The sequence below is a fragment of the Cryptotermes secundus genome, unplaced genomic scaffold, assembly GCF_002891405.2.
Source record: "Cryptotermes secundus unplaced genomic scaffold, Csec_1.0 scaffold821, whole genome shotgun sequence".
Taxonomy (NCBI): domain Eukaryota; kingdom Metazoa; phylum Arthropoda; class Insecta; order Blattodea; family Kalotermitidae; genus Cryptotermes; species Cryptotermes secundus.
Window position 1 is genome coordinate 172,081 of NW_019734976.1, and position 16,703 is coordinate 188,783.

General features: G+C 40.0%; 1 protein-coding gene across 1 annotated transcript in view; it reads left to right on the forward strand.

Moving 5' to 3' along the window:
• The window catches only part of LOC111869153 (protein unc-80 homolog), a gene marked incomplete in the record, with an annotated part of 381,072 nt that overhangs the window by 129,416 nt on the left and 234,953 nt on the right, over positions 1-16,703 (forward strand). The window contains 4 exon segments of the mRNA XM_033753297.1: positions 2,459-2,650; positions 10,965-11,308; positions 13,886-14,124; positions 16,178-16,365. Of these exon segments, the coding sequence (XP_033609188.1) occupies positions 2,459-2,650; positions 10,965-11,308; positions 13,886-14,124; positions 16,178-16,365 (963 nt within the window).

The following is a 16,703-nucleotide window of genomic DNA, read 5'->3' on the forward strand; positions in this document are numbered from 1 at the left end:
TGGTTCTGTATGGGTGTGAAACTTGTTCTCTGACATTAAGGGAGGAACATAGACTGAGGGTGTTTGAGAACAGGGTGTTGAGGAGAATATTTGGACCGAAAATGGATGAAATGAAAGGAGGTTGGAGAAAACTGCATGATGAGGAGCTTCATAACTTGTACTCTTTGCCAAGTATAATTAGAATAATCAAGTCAAGGAGGATGAGGTGGGCAGGACATGTAGCACGAATGGGAAAGAAGAGGAATGCATATAGGATATTGGTGGGAAAGCCAGAAGGAAAGAGACCACTGGGAAGACCAAAGCATAGGTGGGTGAACAATATTAAAATGGATCTTAGAGAGACAGAATGGGATGGTGTGGAATGGATTGATCTGGCTCATGATAGGGACCAGTGAAGGGCTCTTGTGAACGCGGTAGTGAACCTTCAGGTTCCATAAAATGGTGGGAAATTCTTGAGTAGATGCAGATTTGGCTTCTCCTCAAGAAGGGCTCAGTTCCATAAGTAAGTAAGTAAGTAAGTAAGTAAGTATGTAAGTTACACTATTTTACTGCTTGATGTATTTACACAAACACAGTCTTCAGTCCAGCTCTTCATACGGTTCCTATTTCAGTGACTCTTATCACATGTTATGTAAGGACATGAAATTGGAATGGTTGAACTGGGAACCATGTGAAGATGACTGATGACTGTGTTTATGATCATATAACAAGTTCTTGTTAAATCTTTTATTCTCACAGTGTTTCTATTTTAATGTGGGTGTTCTAAAAACTAAACCTCTATTTGTCTGTCTTCTCCAAAAGAACCTCAATTACCTCCCATGTTTTCCTGTTAGCTAGGTGTCATCTTTCGTAATATGTTATTCTAGTGTTGGACTTGTTGTTCCATTTGGGTGTTTTCCCTTTATTTTCAGTTTCAAAATAATCTTTAGGATTTTGTATTTCTTCATTCTTAAATCATGCAATACCATGCTCAAATAACAATAACAGTAACAACAACAAGAACAAGAACAGCAATAACATCTGCTTTTATTCATGCCTATGTTCCTTTGCCATATGTTGCATATGTAGTAATTTCTAAATGCATCATTCTTGTCTGTCATTTCCCTTCTCAGACTAGCTCTCTAACTAGCTGGAATATTTTTCTTGTGTTTTTTATTCTTTCTTTATTTTTTCTGCTCTTTCATTCTTGCCCCTTTTACTTTTAAATATCAGAACTTTATTTGCTTCACAGTTATTAAATTTTCATTATTTTCATATGTACAATTCTGTAACTACTTTTCCAGGCATGTTTGAGTCCCAAATTTTCAACATCAGATTGAGAGAAAAGTATTGATTTTAACATCAATTTTTCAGTCTGGAACTCCTAGAATTTTGTTTTTGCTTTTTTAGCAGCATGATAACTACCCAGCCTGTCAGATCACAATGAGTGGAAAAACTAGTATGAGTCAACTTTTCAGCAAAATCCCTATCCCTCTTTGTGCTGATGGTAAAAAAAACCATAGCACTACACGTGATTCTTTTAAATAAAATGACGTATGAAAATTTTTGATTAAAAACAATCTGATGTGAACAGGATTAAACACTATATTATAGTAAATCTTAGAAAACTGTTTAGTATGATTATTGTGAAAAAGTGATCTAGCAGAGAAAATTCCCATTCTTGCCAATATTCTAAATATTTTTCCCAATTTTCATCTTGATCTCATTTGAAAATCTCTTTCTCTCACATCCATATTACACAAAAGCTTCCTGCTAAAAATAGTACAGGGTATATACATATATTCAGCGTACACCAGTTCTAAGAACAGAATGAGACCGAGACTAATTGCTTCCTGCCCTGCAACCACATTGTTACTCATGTTACAACTTTGAGCAAGATTGTTTGGGTGCTAATACGAATGTGTCCACTCTTCGCTTTCTTGGAGTGATCCAAAAGAGAAAGGTGAAAGGGCATTTCGGTTTTTTTAGAATCCAGGTGACATGCTGCACCATATTCCTCACTCGCATGACAGTATTTCATATATTTGGAAGTGTGGGGGCTAAACTTGGCATAACCAAGGAGTCTAAGCAAAATGAATCCTATTCAACTAGGACTGCAAGACATACTTAGCCAACCATCATTCTAGTAGACAGAAAAGATTTTTCTGAAATGCGGAAGTGAATCAAGCACAAGGCATTAGGCACATGTGTAGAAATATGTTGGTGTTATAGCCAATGGGCTTACTCTGAAACCCAACAGTATTATTAAAAAAAATTCATTGGTGTAAGATTTATGAGTTAGTTTTCAACACTCTGAAATAATTTAAAAGAGTATAAAAAATGAAAGGACAAAATAAGCAGAAATCTTAAATGTAGACATGCAGTCTTAATAATCTGCACATATATAATAAGGATTGTATGCTTTTTCAGATGTGTGGAATATAATCTAATCATTTGAGGGTCTTTTTTTCCATTGCAGGGTTCAATTGATAGTCAGCTGGATGCCATAAGTCTGCAAGGCATGAAACTAAATCAGGAACGTAAACCAAGTCTCACTCGTTCACAGACTGACTCCAACATAACATATGCTGGGGAGGAAATACCTGAAGCTCAGGGTTCTGTGTGTTACATCACCAAAGATGGAGATATCGATTATCAAGTTGTCCTTAAGGTATGTTTACAGAATCTGAGATATTGGGTGTCTTGTTTGCCACAGTCTATTGATATTTTCAAGTTGGAAATTTTTATTGACTCTTAGAATTCATATCCCTTGTTACTCTTCCACTGTTATGAATGGAACAGTTCTATCAAAGGTACAAAGTTCTGTAATATTTATACAGTGAACTGCTTGAGGTCTTAATGTTGACTTGCCTAGTCCACCACTGTTTCACTGTATGCCACTGCATTACCTTCTCCTCACAGTAGACTTGTATTTCACGGCAGGCATGAACACCATACCAGTTTCTAAGCTAATGATTGGGCTCAATTCAGCTGCATGCCTCACAATCTACACAACACTTTTATTCATGCATAGTCATTATGGAAACATTAGGATGGCAGTGCTGGCTGGGCAGTCCAAGAACAATTAAAAAACCAAAGATGGGGTGGTGGTGAAGGTGCGAAGCATCCAGAGAGACGTGCATATGCCCACCTCCAGAGATTAGGTTACGTGATATTATTATCATGTTTTGATGACTAGATATGGGATTTGGTTTGGTAAAGGTAAGGGTAAAATTGTCCCTGTGCTTAACTAAATAAGCACTATGCCATGAAGGCATATGGAGGAGTGGCTGCATAGGTCCACATTTTCTTGACCTCAGCACTAAGTGGAGGTGAGTGGTCAATTTCATGCCCCGGCCGCTTTACCCCCAGGGAAAGAGACCTCTGTACTTACTGGATAGAGGTTGGGTGGATCCCAGAGTCAGTCTCCACAACTTGGAGGAGGGAAAATTCTTGACCCTACTGGGACTTGAATTCCGATCCCTCGGTCATCCAGCACATAGCCAGTCGCTGTACCAACTACACTATCCAAACTCCTGGGGTTTGGATTGGTAATTGAATTTACTGAAACCTTATAGCTCGTAACTACAAATAATTATAACATTACTGCTGATCTACACATTTCGCAAGTCACTACTGTAATTACTAAGTCTCCTCTGTTTTAGTCTTCATTGATTGTTGCTTGGTTACCATCTTCACTATGCGTTGCTAGGTTATGGCTAATAACAACAGAGGTTCTTCATGGCCAACTGTGCACTTACAGTTCACGAACTGCACTCACCAATTGCCGACTGAAGACTGACTTACTTGGTTGCTGGATGTTAAATTGCTGCTGGCTCTTGCCAGCATAGTGATTTATGGTTCTGAGTCAAATTAGGGCTACTACTGGTCCTCACCAACACATACTTGGTTAGGAGACCCACAGAACAAGTGATCATATTTTACTCTCTGATGGCTGTGGGAGCCTTTAGACTTTCCAGTCTGTCTTGGAGTCTTCAGAGGCAAAGTTTCATTATGACAGTCATTCGGTCAGTGAGACTTGGTGTCAAGCCCCATCTGAGGCCCAAAACCGATATTTGTTACTCTCAGAGAGTTGCCACTTTTTGGACGTGAGGTGCCCTCTCTGATGAGAGGATGGGTGTCGTTTACTGTGGTAATAGTAGTACACATATTCCATACATAGAAATTTATATGTCAGCAATCTACATAGTCAGTCAATTGTTAAGAGTCAGATTCCTTGTGTATACCCACAACTTACAGTTTTACATATAACTGTAATACAGTATACACAAGGCCTCTGTCAGTCTAGGCTAAGCACAGCAGTTCATGCTCTAACTCGTGTAGCTCATGTTGCAATGGCTGACTAGTCACTTGAATGGTCATACACTTGACCACCTCCATCCTTAACCATCTATTATTTTATATGTTGGTCTTCGCGTTTTCTGATGCTGCGAACATTTGTATTTTCATGACTTTGTATGGCCTCTGCTATTTGCCTGCACAGTTTCATTATGTACTCATAAATATATGGTACTTAGAAAGCCATGTGCAACTCGCGGACCAGTGTGGACCTTTGAAATTTACCAGTGTTGCAGAGAAACTTGTTTTGCAAGTGCTGCAATTTAAAATATTTGGTATCTGCCGAAAATAAGTCATCACTGATCTAATTAGTATTTTATGGAGGGCTAGTTTAATATTAAGCGCTTGAAAGCTCACTTTTGAATTGGGAATAGACTGTAGTCAATGCTCTGAAGGCCTTGGCCTCGGTCATTTCTATATGCAAGATTACACCGAGGTCTTTTAACTGATTCACGAAGGGTATGTTACGTCCGTGAAATGTGAGGTGCCCCTCAGATTGTCTACTTCTATGAGAGAAGTAGACAGCCTGAGCTTTATCTTCAGTGATTTTAATGCTCCAGCACTTACACTACATCTCAGGTGGATTAAGACGGTGCTGCAGCTTTCTGAGGATGTAACCCTCTTTGCAATCCGTGGTAGACATCCAAGTATCATCGGCAAAGAGGACCAGGTAAACACCTGGTTATGGGGCGTGTCATTTAGAATAGGATGGAAACTTGGGGCATAGATATTTCTCCTTCAACAGAAACTGTGAATTTTCTCTTGGATAGAAAGGAGCTAATGAGCTTGATTGCTGGTCACGGTACCCGAGTGGTCTAAGGCATGTACTGTCTTCGCTTGCTTGGAAACCAGGATCGTGGGTTCGAATCCCACTCAGGGCATGGATGTTTAATTTGTGTGTGTGCATTTTTCTGTGTACAGGTAGAGTCCTTGTGATGAGCTGAATACCCACCCAAGGAGTCCTACCGTATGTGTAAGATCTAGAAAAACCGAATTGAACGGAGAAGTTCATGGAGTTAGGTCTAGGCCCACTGGGGCCGGGGGGAAGGGGAAGAGCTTGATTAAATCAGTCAAAAATTTAGTTTGTACAACTTATATAATAAACCAGGGTGCCATGTTTTATCAAAGGCTTTTTCGATATCAAAGAATACCTCAGCCATAGACATGTTCAGTTCACTGGCTAAGTTCCACCCCAGTGCCACACAGCCTTAGGCATGATGCCTCACACCTTGGGCTTAGTTGGTTTGGCCCTGTTGTGAATAGACACTAACAAGCCTTCAGGACCTATAGTGCATGTTCGGGGGGAGGGGAGAATCCCAGGTGATTAGTGAGAGTGTGTTGCTAGTTAGCCATGTGGTTGTGACTAAAGTAAACCACATGAAGGAATCGCCCCTAGGGTTAGTAGATCACCCCACATTCCCACCCCTCCACATGGATTGGTTAAACCGTTTTAAAGTGTTGAGCCTGAAGGCTTGCGGCACTTTATCAGTACTCCAGGGAGACAGCTCAAGTAGCTGGAGCTACCCCCATATGAGTGTTCTCCTGCATTCATCCTGGGCAAACCTTAGTAGTACTTGAGAGTCATAATGCTGCCATATGGGAGGCTCCAATTGTGAAATACACCATTGGCCTTTATGGGAGCTTAGTCACCAGCCCCAGCTAGTCATACTGTTGTATCCCAGTATTTCAGTGATACTCAGGTTTACCAAGCAGTGAGCAGTGTTCCAAGATTCTCCTTTCCCTATCCTTTTGCTTTTCTTCAGTTGCTCCTGTGGAATTCTGTACTGTTTTGATTTCGTTTAGTTCCAGTAACGGCTCCTGAATTTCTGCCTCCTCGTCATTTGTATTTAAAATGCTAGTTATCAAATAGCCATCTGTCACTTCGGTTAATGACCCTGCCATAAAAATTCATTCTTGAAGTTCGCATTTGTCTAGGATCCCCACTAATGGCTACCCTTCCTTCACTGGTAGCTTGACAACACATTTGGATCTCCGTGGTAGGATTATGTTCCTGGTTTCTTGCGTCCTTTCTGCCTTCGCGATTTCTGTTTTGTTAGCATTCACCATCTTGATCATCTACCCATTTAGCTTAACACATAACATATTTGTGCTTTTGCATTTTGAAAGAAATCCCTTCCTAATATCCCGTCACATGGAATATCTGTCTGCTTGTTTACTAACTGAAACTCGTGCGTTCTTGAATTATTCTCGAGGTTGATCTCAGCCTCTATTGCCCCGTGTGTTTCTGTCAGGGATCCACTTACGCTTTTCACCCTTACTTTTCTTTCTAGATCATATTCTGTTGAACCTGTCAATTTCTCTCCCTTGAGGACACTTAAGTCAGCTCCTGAGTATATGAGCAACAGTAACTCACCTGTCTTGCTAATGTTCACTCTTAGCTTGAGGAATTCACAATCATTCCTTCCTATGCAGACTACTGAGTAGACTGAACCATCGGTTGGCTGCCATTTCCCGATGGTTGTGATTCATTTCCTGAACTGTTAATCCTATATTTCCCTTCAGTAACTTTCAGTCTATCTGCCCTTTTCCTAGGTCTTGTACATTCCTGAGCTATGTGCCCCTTTTCCAAACAGTTATAACATATTATTTCCTGGCTGGGCCCTCGACTTCCATGCCTTGCAGAAATCTTATTGACCCTTATGTCCATCTTGCCCTTAAGAAAACACCCATTCGTTACGTGATTGTGCCTGCCACAATTACTGCATTTCAGATTATTCAAACTCATGTTTGAACCTTTGTACCTCTCAGTCTTTGAAATTATAGGATTGGTTGAAGTACTATGCTACAAGCCGGAAGGTCGCAGGGCAGAATCCCGATGAGGTGGATTTTTTCAATTGACCTAATACTTGCAGCTTCACTATGGCCCTGAAGTCGACCCAGCCTCTAACAGAAATGAGTACCAGGAATATACCTGGGGGTAAAGGGTGGCCAGCGCCTAAGACTGACAACCTTACCACCATCTGTGAGCCGATTGTCTAGAAAATGTGGGAGCCCCAACATCTCACAACCTCCACAGCCTGTTAAGGGGATACCTTTACTTTCTTACTTTTAGGAGTTTCCTCTTCTAAGGCTGTTTTGGTTATTTTGTCAAAATTGTTGTGATTTTGACTCCTTACAATTGCTTATATTCTGTCTGAGTACAGACCCTGCACGGAGCAAATATTTCTTAACCTTTCTAACAGAGTTCAGAATCCGGGCCTCTCCTCTTGTTTGCAGTATTGCAAAGCAGCTTCTCTAAATTTGGATCCCAGCTTCGGAATATGCTGGATCCAGTCAGACACACTCTCCCCCTTAGTTGCTCCCAGTTTTGCAAAGCAGCTTCTCTAAATTTGGATCCCAGTTTCTGAATATGCTAGATCCAGTCAGACACACTCTCCCCCTTTGTTGCTCGCAGTCTTGCAAAGCAGCTTTTCTAAATTTGGATCCCGGTTTCTGAATACGATGGATCCAATCAGACACACTCTCCCCCTTTGTTGCTAGCAGTCTTGCAAAGCAGCTTTTCTAAATTTGGATCCCAGTTTCAGAGTATGCTGGATCCAGTCAGACGCACTCTCCCCCTTAGTTGCCCGCAGTCTTGCAAAGCAGCTTCTCTAAATTTGTATCCCAGTTATTGAATATGCTGGATCCAGTCAGACACACTCCCCCCCTTAGTTTGCTTGATACAGAACAACTGATTAGCGTGGTAATCCAGCGCTTGTTTCTCAGTATATGTGTTCTTTAGGAATTCTCTGAATTCTCCCCATTATTCAAAGTTCTTATGAGCAATCGCAGTTCTTGTCTCTCTGCTAATCCTTGTTAAAAGAAACTTATACAAAGTGGTTGAGTTCCTGGGGTCAGTAACTTCAAATGCTGTGTCTACATTCACTATAAAAGCAAGAACTTCCCTTCTTTCACCCTTGAAAGGAGTTACAAGCTTTAAAGCTTCACTGATTCCGACGTATTCTGCCATAATGGCAGTACTGCTGTCTGTGTTTACAGCCTCAGTATCTACATTTGGATACAGGTTAGGCATGGATTGAGCAAGCACTCGCCCTTTCTGAAGTTCTCTGTACGCCTGCCGTGTAGATCGCTTGCAGCATGTTGGAGCCTGCCGTGTAGTCTAACCACAGTGCTATGGACTAGGCCACACTACGGTACTCCCGTTGCCACTTCTCCAATCTGGATTGACCCTCGTTCCCGAACTGCCTGCTGCTACAGCATCCGTGGGGCATAGAATCCTGACTGGAAGTTCTACACTTCCCGCTGGCGGTTTCCCAATTGGGATTCCTTCAGCTTTTCGCACTCTTTTTCTTAGCACTGTTACAAATCTGTTTTCCAATACTTCACACACACACACACACACACACATACACACACGCACATGTGCGCATGTGTGCACACTCTCCCCTCCCCCGTGCTATTCATAGAACAGACAACAACAGGCAATTGGATTTAGCAGTGCTATACTGTAAGAATAATGAATGCTTGATGAAATAGAATTAGGCGGGCACTTTAAATATTCCCTACAAGGGGTGAGGCCACAGTCCTGCTTGTCTAACCCTTGTGACAACTCGAACCAGTTTCTCTCTCGCCCTCACCTCCAAGCTCCGTTCTACCCTTGTACCCCAGTCAGTCTGGGTTCTGACCACCTCACATACATGTATGTGGGAAGGGAGGAGACCACACACACATTTGTTTAGTCTACGCGTTGGTTGTGAGCCAGTCCACAGCTTGGAGAGAATATTTAAGATGCCCAAGGAATAAAGAATACAGCACACAATTATAAAAGTACTCTTACTTTCATGTATGCAACACATTTATACAACTACTCTCACTTCCACATATGCAATAATACTGATCTAGACCCCGAGACTAATGTTGCCTGGCATGGCCATGAGGAGGTGTCCCAAAGCTGTGATCCAACACATCCCTGGCCCATGATGCACCCCCAACAGAGACACAGCCGTTGTTCAACCAACCTCACATGAAGATGGCATCATTATTACCTGTAATATATGACCTTAATGGTCAGAGTTACCCTGACTGGGGAGAATGTAAAACAGTGGAGATTATTTTACTCCAGGTAGGATTTCATGACTGAATAGTCTGCTGTTTCTTTTTTATGATACAGGTTCAATTTTGTCTATTTCAGAACCCGTACTCCATTTTGGTATGATATTTTAAGTCACTCTGGAGTAGAATGAGTTTTGTGTTATAAGTCATCATTATTGGTGGTGGCATACTATGTTTTCTGGGAGGCTTCTGTCTGGTAGTGTGTTCTCTTGCTTCAGCAGTCTGCATGTCCTTATTAGTAGTTCTGAGAGGCAAGAAAAGGTTGTGAGTTAACCCTGATTATCGAGGCTGCTTGACAGTTGTGGATGTTTGGACTTGTTTAGTCACTTTCTTCTCTGCCTGTGAGGTATTATTAGAGATATGCTTCTTGCATCTCTTTATTTCCTCGAAGTTGTCATCCTGGGCCTTTTAATTCCACTCAGGATTTTTCACTACATCACTTTGCCTTGCCTGTATGCTCAGTTTCAGGAAAGCCTTCAGTTCATTCAGTTTTACCGTGTGCATGCTATGAGGAGTGTTAAGAAGCGGCTTCCCATCTAGGCCTTTATAAAAATTTGCTCTGCTCTCCACTGCACTATTGACAGTACAGGTCGAATCAGATCTTTCCCCTACATTAGCTGGTGTGCGTGCAGTAAATTTCTCCTTGTCACCAAGTACTTTATATACTTGTTGAACTACCAAAGCTGCTTCTGGGTATGTATTCATGATGGCTTGACATTCAGATTTCAGTGATTCTAGTTAGGGCTACCAGTTAAAGTCAGAGTCAAGGGATACTTTATGACTGGTGGTTTATTGGCAGTCAGTTCATCTTGGTGCCAAGCCCCATGAGGATCACAACCAGATTTTTATTTGCCTCAACCCTTGCAGTCATAATCCTGGCAAGAGGTCTCTTATGAATATGCTTTGCCTTTGTCAAGTGTATGTATTGCACATATAGCATGTTACTGAAGATTCGTCTTTGTTCATATATACCAGTCCTCTCTCAGTCCAGGCTTTGCAAAACAGATCATGTCTCTCTTACTTATATTATGCTACAAAGGTAGCTTAGTCACTGGAATGGTCATAAGCTTGACTGCCACCAACTTTAAGCCCCTTAGATTCTGTGTGTCTGTCTCCACCTTGTCCTATGCTGTGAACATGTTAATTCTTGTGATTTTGTATGACTTCTGTTTGTTGCTTGCATGATTTTGTTATATGTGTAATCATATATATACAGAAGGTTGAAAGCCCTGTGCAAATTGCTGCCTGGTGTGAACCTTAGAAAATTTCCAGTGGTGTGGAAATGTAATTACACTGATGGAAACACAGAATTATAGCTCTGTTGTATTTAATAGAAAATAATATTTAATATAATAATTTAATCATGGATGTGTGTGTTATATGCACACAATTATCATATGGGCTCCAGTATTGATTCAGTATCATGGAGATTATCTTTTGAAGGATGAACACGGAAATTTTTGGAACATTTTATAGTTACAGTACAGTAGTAAGAAGTTATATGATATTTTAATGTGTCAAACTCACATCATTCAAGATATGTGTTGTTTCAGGCAGTTCATTCTGCAGCTGTCCGAGACAGTTTGTGCTGTACACTAAGGGTGTGTGAGGTGATTCTTAATCTTGTGGAGTTACTAATGGATATGGGCATACTGAAACAATGTCTCCGTCACGAGGTTTCTTCTTCTGGAGGAATAAACCGTAATGTTTGTGTTTTGGTGTCTGGTCATGGACACAGTAATCATATTTCTCATCATGGTAGTTGTAAAGAATCCAAGGAGGCAGAATATGTTTCCCCTCCCACTGAGAAGGAGCCGAGCAAGCTTTCTGGTGGAAGTCAGAAGGGGACTGCACGACTTCAGACTCCTCACAGTCTTATTATGAGCTGTGTAATCAGGTTTGTATCTTCAATATAATGTGTGATCTGATATACACATTGAAATGTACAGGGAATTGAGAAGGGCTTCCGCTAAAATATGCTAAAGAATTTAGTCCCATATAGAGTTATTTTTACTTTTCACAAGGTTCTCTTCTTTTAGTTCTGCATAATTATATTACTTGTGAAGAATTAATTGAAAATTGTGCTGGACTTTTGAAATATTACTACATAGAGTAGTTTCGCACAATAAATCACTTTAACACTAAGTATACATATAGCTTAATTTTGGTTGTGCCTAACTTATTAAAAGGATTTGTGATGAACCATTTGTATGAGTATAAAATTTGTAAATGTGAGTGATTGTTATTTTAAATAAACAAATCACCAAACAGACAATCTGTAGCTATAAGATTGTTATTTTAAAGTTTGTATTTTCAAATTTTACTTTACTCTTAACATTTTTTCGATTACTTAACCACTTTATATTATATGGTGATATGGTTTTATAGTTAACTGAAACAAATGGTTTTGTAAGCCAGACCAGTGACTTAAGAAACGACAAATATAAAGCAGAGTAAAAGTAAATAAAATTGTTACTGGAAACATATGATTTTTTATATTTCCTTTGTTTAGAAAAATAAAAAGAGTGTTTTTAATTTTACACAGTTCTTAACAAATATATTTTATGTCAAAGTTGAAAGTCATAAGTATGACGGTAATTAAAAATATATTCCCATGTTCACACAGATTTGTGATAAAAAGTTATTTTACTTTGTGTAAAATTATTTTCTGCACTATTGTATGTCTTATAAGTCTAGACATTTGAACATTAAAAACAATGCATTTTATAAGGCTATATGATACACAGTATAGAGTACGAAGGGGGACCCAAAAATAACCGGAAACGACCTGTTGCACGCGCATGCTTTGTAGTTACGAGTTGTGCTGCTAGGTTGTGTTATCTGGGGGTCTCCCGCGACTGTTAGTGAGCTGGCGTCAGTCTGAGTTAAGTGGTTTGTCTGTGGTGCTCTGTTGTGTGCGTTCCTGTTTCAACCCTTTGGCGATTAGTGAGATGGCCGACCAGAAGGAACAAAGAGTGTGCGTGAAATTTTGCTTTTTGTTAGGGAAAACTGCACTTCACTCTTCAAGTCGCGGCAAACATTCACGCGGTTTTCTCTTTGGTCATCTCCGAGCAAGCGAGGAACAAATTTTGCAGACACCCGTCTCATGTGCAAACCTTCGGTTAAAATTCGCTGGACCGTGCTCAATGAGATGTTTGTTTCCTCAGAAAGTTGGTCAATGGTCTTTCGACGATCTTCATCAATTTCACACACACTCTTTGTTCCTTCTGGTCGGCCATCTCACTAATCACCAAAGGGTTGAAACAGGAACGCACGCAACAGAGCACCACAGACAAACCACTTAACTCAGACTGACGCTAGCTCACTAACAGTCGCGGGAGACCCCCAGCTAACACCACCTAGCAGCACAACTCGTAACTACAAAGCATGCGCGTGCAACAGGTCGTTTCCGGTTATTTTTGGGTACCCCCTTGTACACTTGCTATTACTGTGTTTATGGAGTTTTTCTATCATTTAGTATTTACAGAACACAGTATTTCAGAAACTGGATCTTTTCCTGGTATGAGTGGGTGCCTCCCCAACTTTTCACCTGAGGATGGAAAAATTTCCAGTTTTGAAAGCATTGTTTCATGTTCAGAATACTAAGTGGTGGATGAAGTCTAGGAACCCAGTAATATTAAATGCAATATATCAGCATCACGGCCCTTTAGAATTGTTGCTGTGTTATAGAACTTTCATATTATTGTGACATGTCTAACCGGTGCTGGGCAACGGGAGGTGGAACAAGTTACCATGAAGAGAGACCTTTGATAAATGGTTGGTTGCCAAGTTACGAATCAGTGGAAATGAGGCTATGCAAAAGTAAGAAAAGAGGTGTTTGTCCGTGCTGAGCCAAGCCGAGCCGAAGTGCGCTCTTTGCTATGCAGCATTGCCCAGCAACGCCTTTATAAACATGGCATCGCCCAACAGGGGAGCCTGTGCAGTGACTGTTGCTAGGCAATTGGTAAACATGACGTTACACAACAGTGGTAGCTATCACGTAACTGTTTTCTGTGTTGTCAGTGTGGAAGCTACGTAACAGGAGTATTTGTCAGTGAGACGGAGTAACCAGCCACTTGCAGTCTAGCATTTGCTGGAGTGATTGGAAGCAGGAGAAGTAATTGTGATACTGCTGATGGCAGTAGTTGTGGAACTGTAAACTGTGTAAATGTAAGAGTGAATGTGCAATAAATTCGCTAGATCCAGATCAGCGTGAAGTTATTTGTTGTGTGACCTACCCAACACATGACATTATTAGCAGTACTATCATAATTGCCACATAGCAGCTGTATATTGCCAGAGAAAGTAATGCAAGAGCTAGTAATATTTGATTGTCAATGTAATATGAAATTTTACTATTTCATGCCATAGTTTCAGAATATAACATAAAATCATATCATTTGAAATTTTGACAATAATTGCATTACATAATGAATTAATAATTGTGAGCATATTTTTTGTTATTTTTTATCAGGGTTTTCAAACATTTGGGTTGTCCACATGGATGTGCTGATGGTCAGCGAGGTCCACCTGCAGAATTCCTGCGTTCCCAGGGGCAGAATATCCTTTCTAAATTGCACCGTGCAAGTCCGAGGCAATTTTCACGCTTTTTTCATGAGATGATGTGCAATCAGACCATATCTGATATTCTTGACTTCTTCCATGCATATGTTGGATTCTGTGTGGATCCAAGTTCCTTGCTGTCACCATTAAGTAAGAATGATTTGCCTATGCAGTTTTAAAAATCTTTCATCTTGTGTGTTTATAGTGAAATCCCCATTCAAGGTTTGGCTTGCAGACAGGATTTCAGAAACTTGAATCAAGAAATATCTTAATGGGTCTTACATAGAAATCAAATGTAAAACTAGTTAATCAAACACATTTGCTTTAATCTAACCAAAAATTGGCAAGTGTATGTTACATAAGTTTAAACATATCAGACAACATTGTTCGATATGCCTGATAGCATAGCAGTTGCTATTTAAACCCAGTTTCCTACTTTTTATGACTGTATTCTAATTTTGACAGTAGAGCTATAATGCATGTGCAGGATTTACATAATTAAATGCAACTTGCACACAAATTTTTAACTCAGAGAAATCTTCATACAAAATACACTGATGTGAGGCTAAAATGACCTGTGCAGCTACCCTGATTTTATAAAGATATGTAACATTATATGTTACTTTTGCCTACATCTCCCACATATTGTGTGCAGAAGGTCCAAAGTCTCTTTGAGCAAATAACAGTGATGCATGAATGAATACTCTATTCATGTGAATGGAAGATGGTTGTGTATTAAAATGACCCCACCAAAAAATATTTCTGCACATAAAATGTGATTTAATGTGTCAGTTTGGAACAGTGAAAGGCACTAGAGTGTTATATCAGCAACTTATTTTTCAAAGTTCTTGTTTTCCCATTCTGATTTTCATAACCTGTAATTCTCTTTGATGGGAATCACAGCATCTGGTTCAAAGCTCTGGCTTTTCTTTGAGCATGTGGCTCCTAATCTTGGAATATATTTGTCCCACTTTCTCTCACACCTGCTTAGCTAACAGCATGATATGACATATGTTAACATTTACTACATCTTAGAGATATCAACCAACTAAACGCTTAAAGTGTTTTAAAATAGTTGTTATATTGTTTGCATTCAGATTGAAGGGAGTCCTATATTACTTAAGTCTTAAAATAGAGGGAAGCTAGCTTCCATTCAGGCAGATATGGTTTATTTAGGGCCTGGATTTTTGTTCAGTAAATTTGGGCAAAACTGTAAGATGAGAAACACCAAATTGTTATTGGTTGTTTGTAGCATAGTCAGTATAGAGACTAGCTACAGATTGGAAAACCGAGGAGTCTGAGTTTGAGTCCCATTGGGGCCAAGAATTTTCTCTTCACATCCAGACTGGCTCTGAGGTCCACCCAACCTCCTATCCAATGGATACTGGGGACTCTTTCCCTTGGGGTAAAGCAGCCGTGGCGTGAAGCTGACCACTCACCTGCAGCTAGTGCTGAGTCAAGAAAATGTGGATCTATACATCCACTCCTTCAATATGACTTCTTGGCATAGTGTTTAATTAGTAAAGTGCAGGGACAACTTTACTTTATATGGGGCTTTGGGTGGGACCATAAAAATTAACACAAAATTTGGAAATGGTTATATCAAGAATTCTCAAATTGGGATTTTGCTGTACTAATTTTGTGAATTATTCAATCCAATAATTTCAGATTTGAAAGGCGTTTTTTAAAGATATGAATGTGATCCAAGAATTTGAGATGACTGATTGTAGATGGTTCTTATGAGGAAGTCTCTTAAATATCTTTCCTAAGACTGCTGTCTTCTGAGATGTGTAGCTGTGTAGTCTGGTAGTTAGGCACCAACACTTCGGAGGTACCTGCTGTCTATATCCTCAGGGTAGAGGAATAAAGTATTGGTGCTTGTCTACCAGACTTCATGGTGTAGTCTTATTAATATTCAGAACTGTAAGACCCTTAGATCTCAAATATCTTTCTTTTCCTTCTCTTTATATATTTTTCTATTCTATTATTCTATAGAACTCCAGTTGTATTTTATCTTCTTTGGAAATGACATACAACTGTATACTTTAAAAGATAAACACTCCTTACAGAATACAAGTATTATGTGTGCGTTCACATTATTTCCATGGTATGAATTCACTTGCACTAAGTGGCAATGAAGAATCTCTCAAATTTTCAGCACTAAAAATTTTCTCATTATCTTTTTATGGCTTCATTTTCACAGATCAGAAGCGTAGCTGCAGCAAATCACCTGATGTTGTATCTCAGGGAGGCTATGCAACCAATTTTGGAGCTGGCCTTGGTGGTGGGGGCACTCGTGGTATTGAGGGTCAAATAATGGCTAGTGTTTTCAAAGCTTTGGTTACCCGACTGGTGAAATCTAGTAAGGAGCTTAAAGCACAGGAAAACATGGTAAGATAAATCATTTATTGCTGCATGTCTTCCAAATATTATATTTCATAATTTTGCTGTGCAGTTTGTAGAGAGTAACTATACAAGGTGTGGCAATAAAGAAACCGGATTACTTTTATGACTCATTTCCGGCCACGTCATTGACGAAGAGGAGGGTAGGGCATTGACCCTTGGACTTCCCTCTACCGTCACACAAAGTTTCATTCACGTGCATCGGTTAGTCTGGCCGCGACCATTGTTAGAAGCGGATCGTGTTTCTGAGCTCCGTCGGAATAATGCTGAGTGCTAATGCAGAACAACGTGCTAACATCAAATTCCTCACAAAACTTGGAAAATCT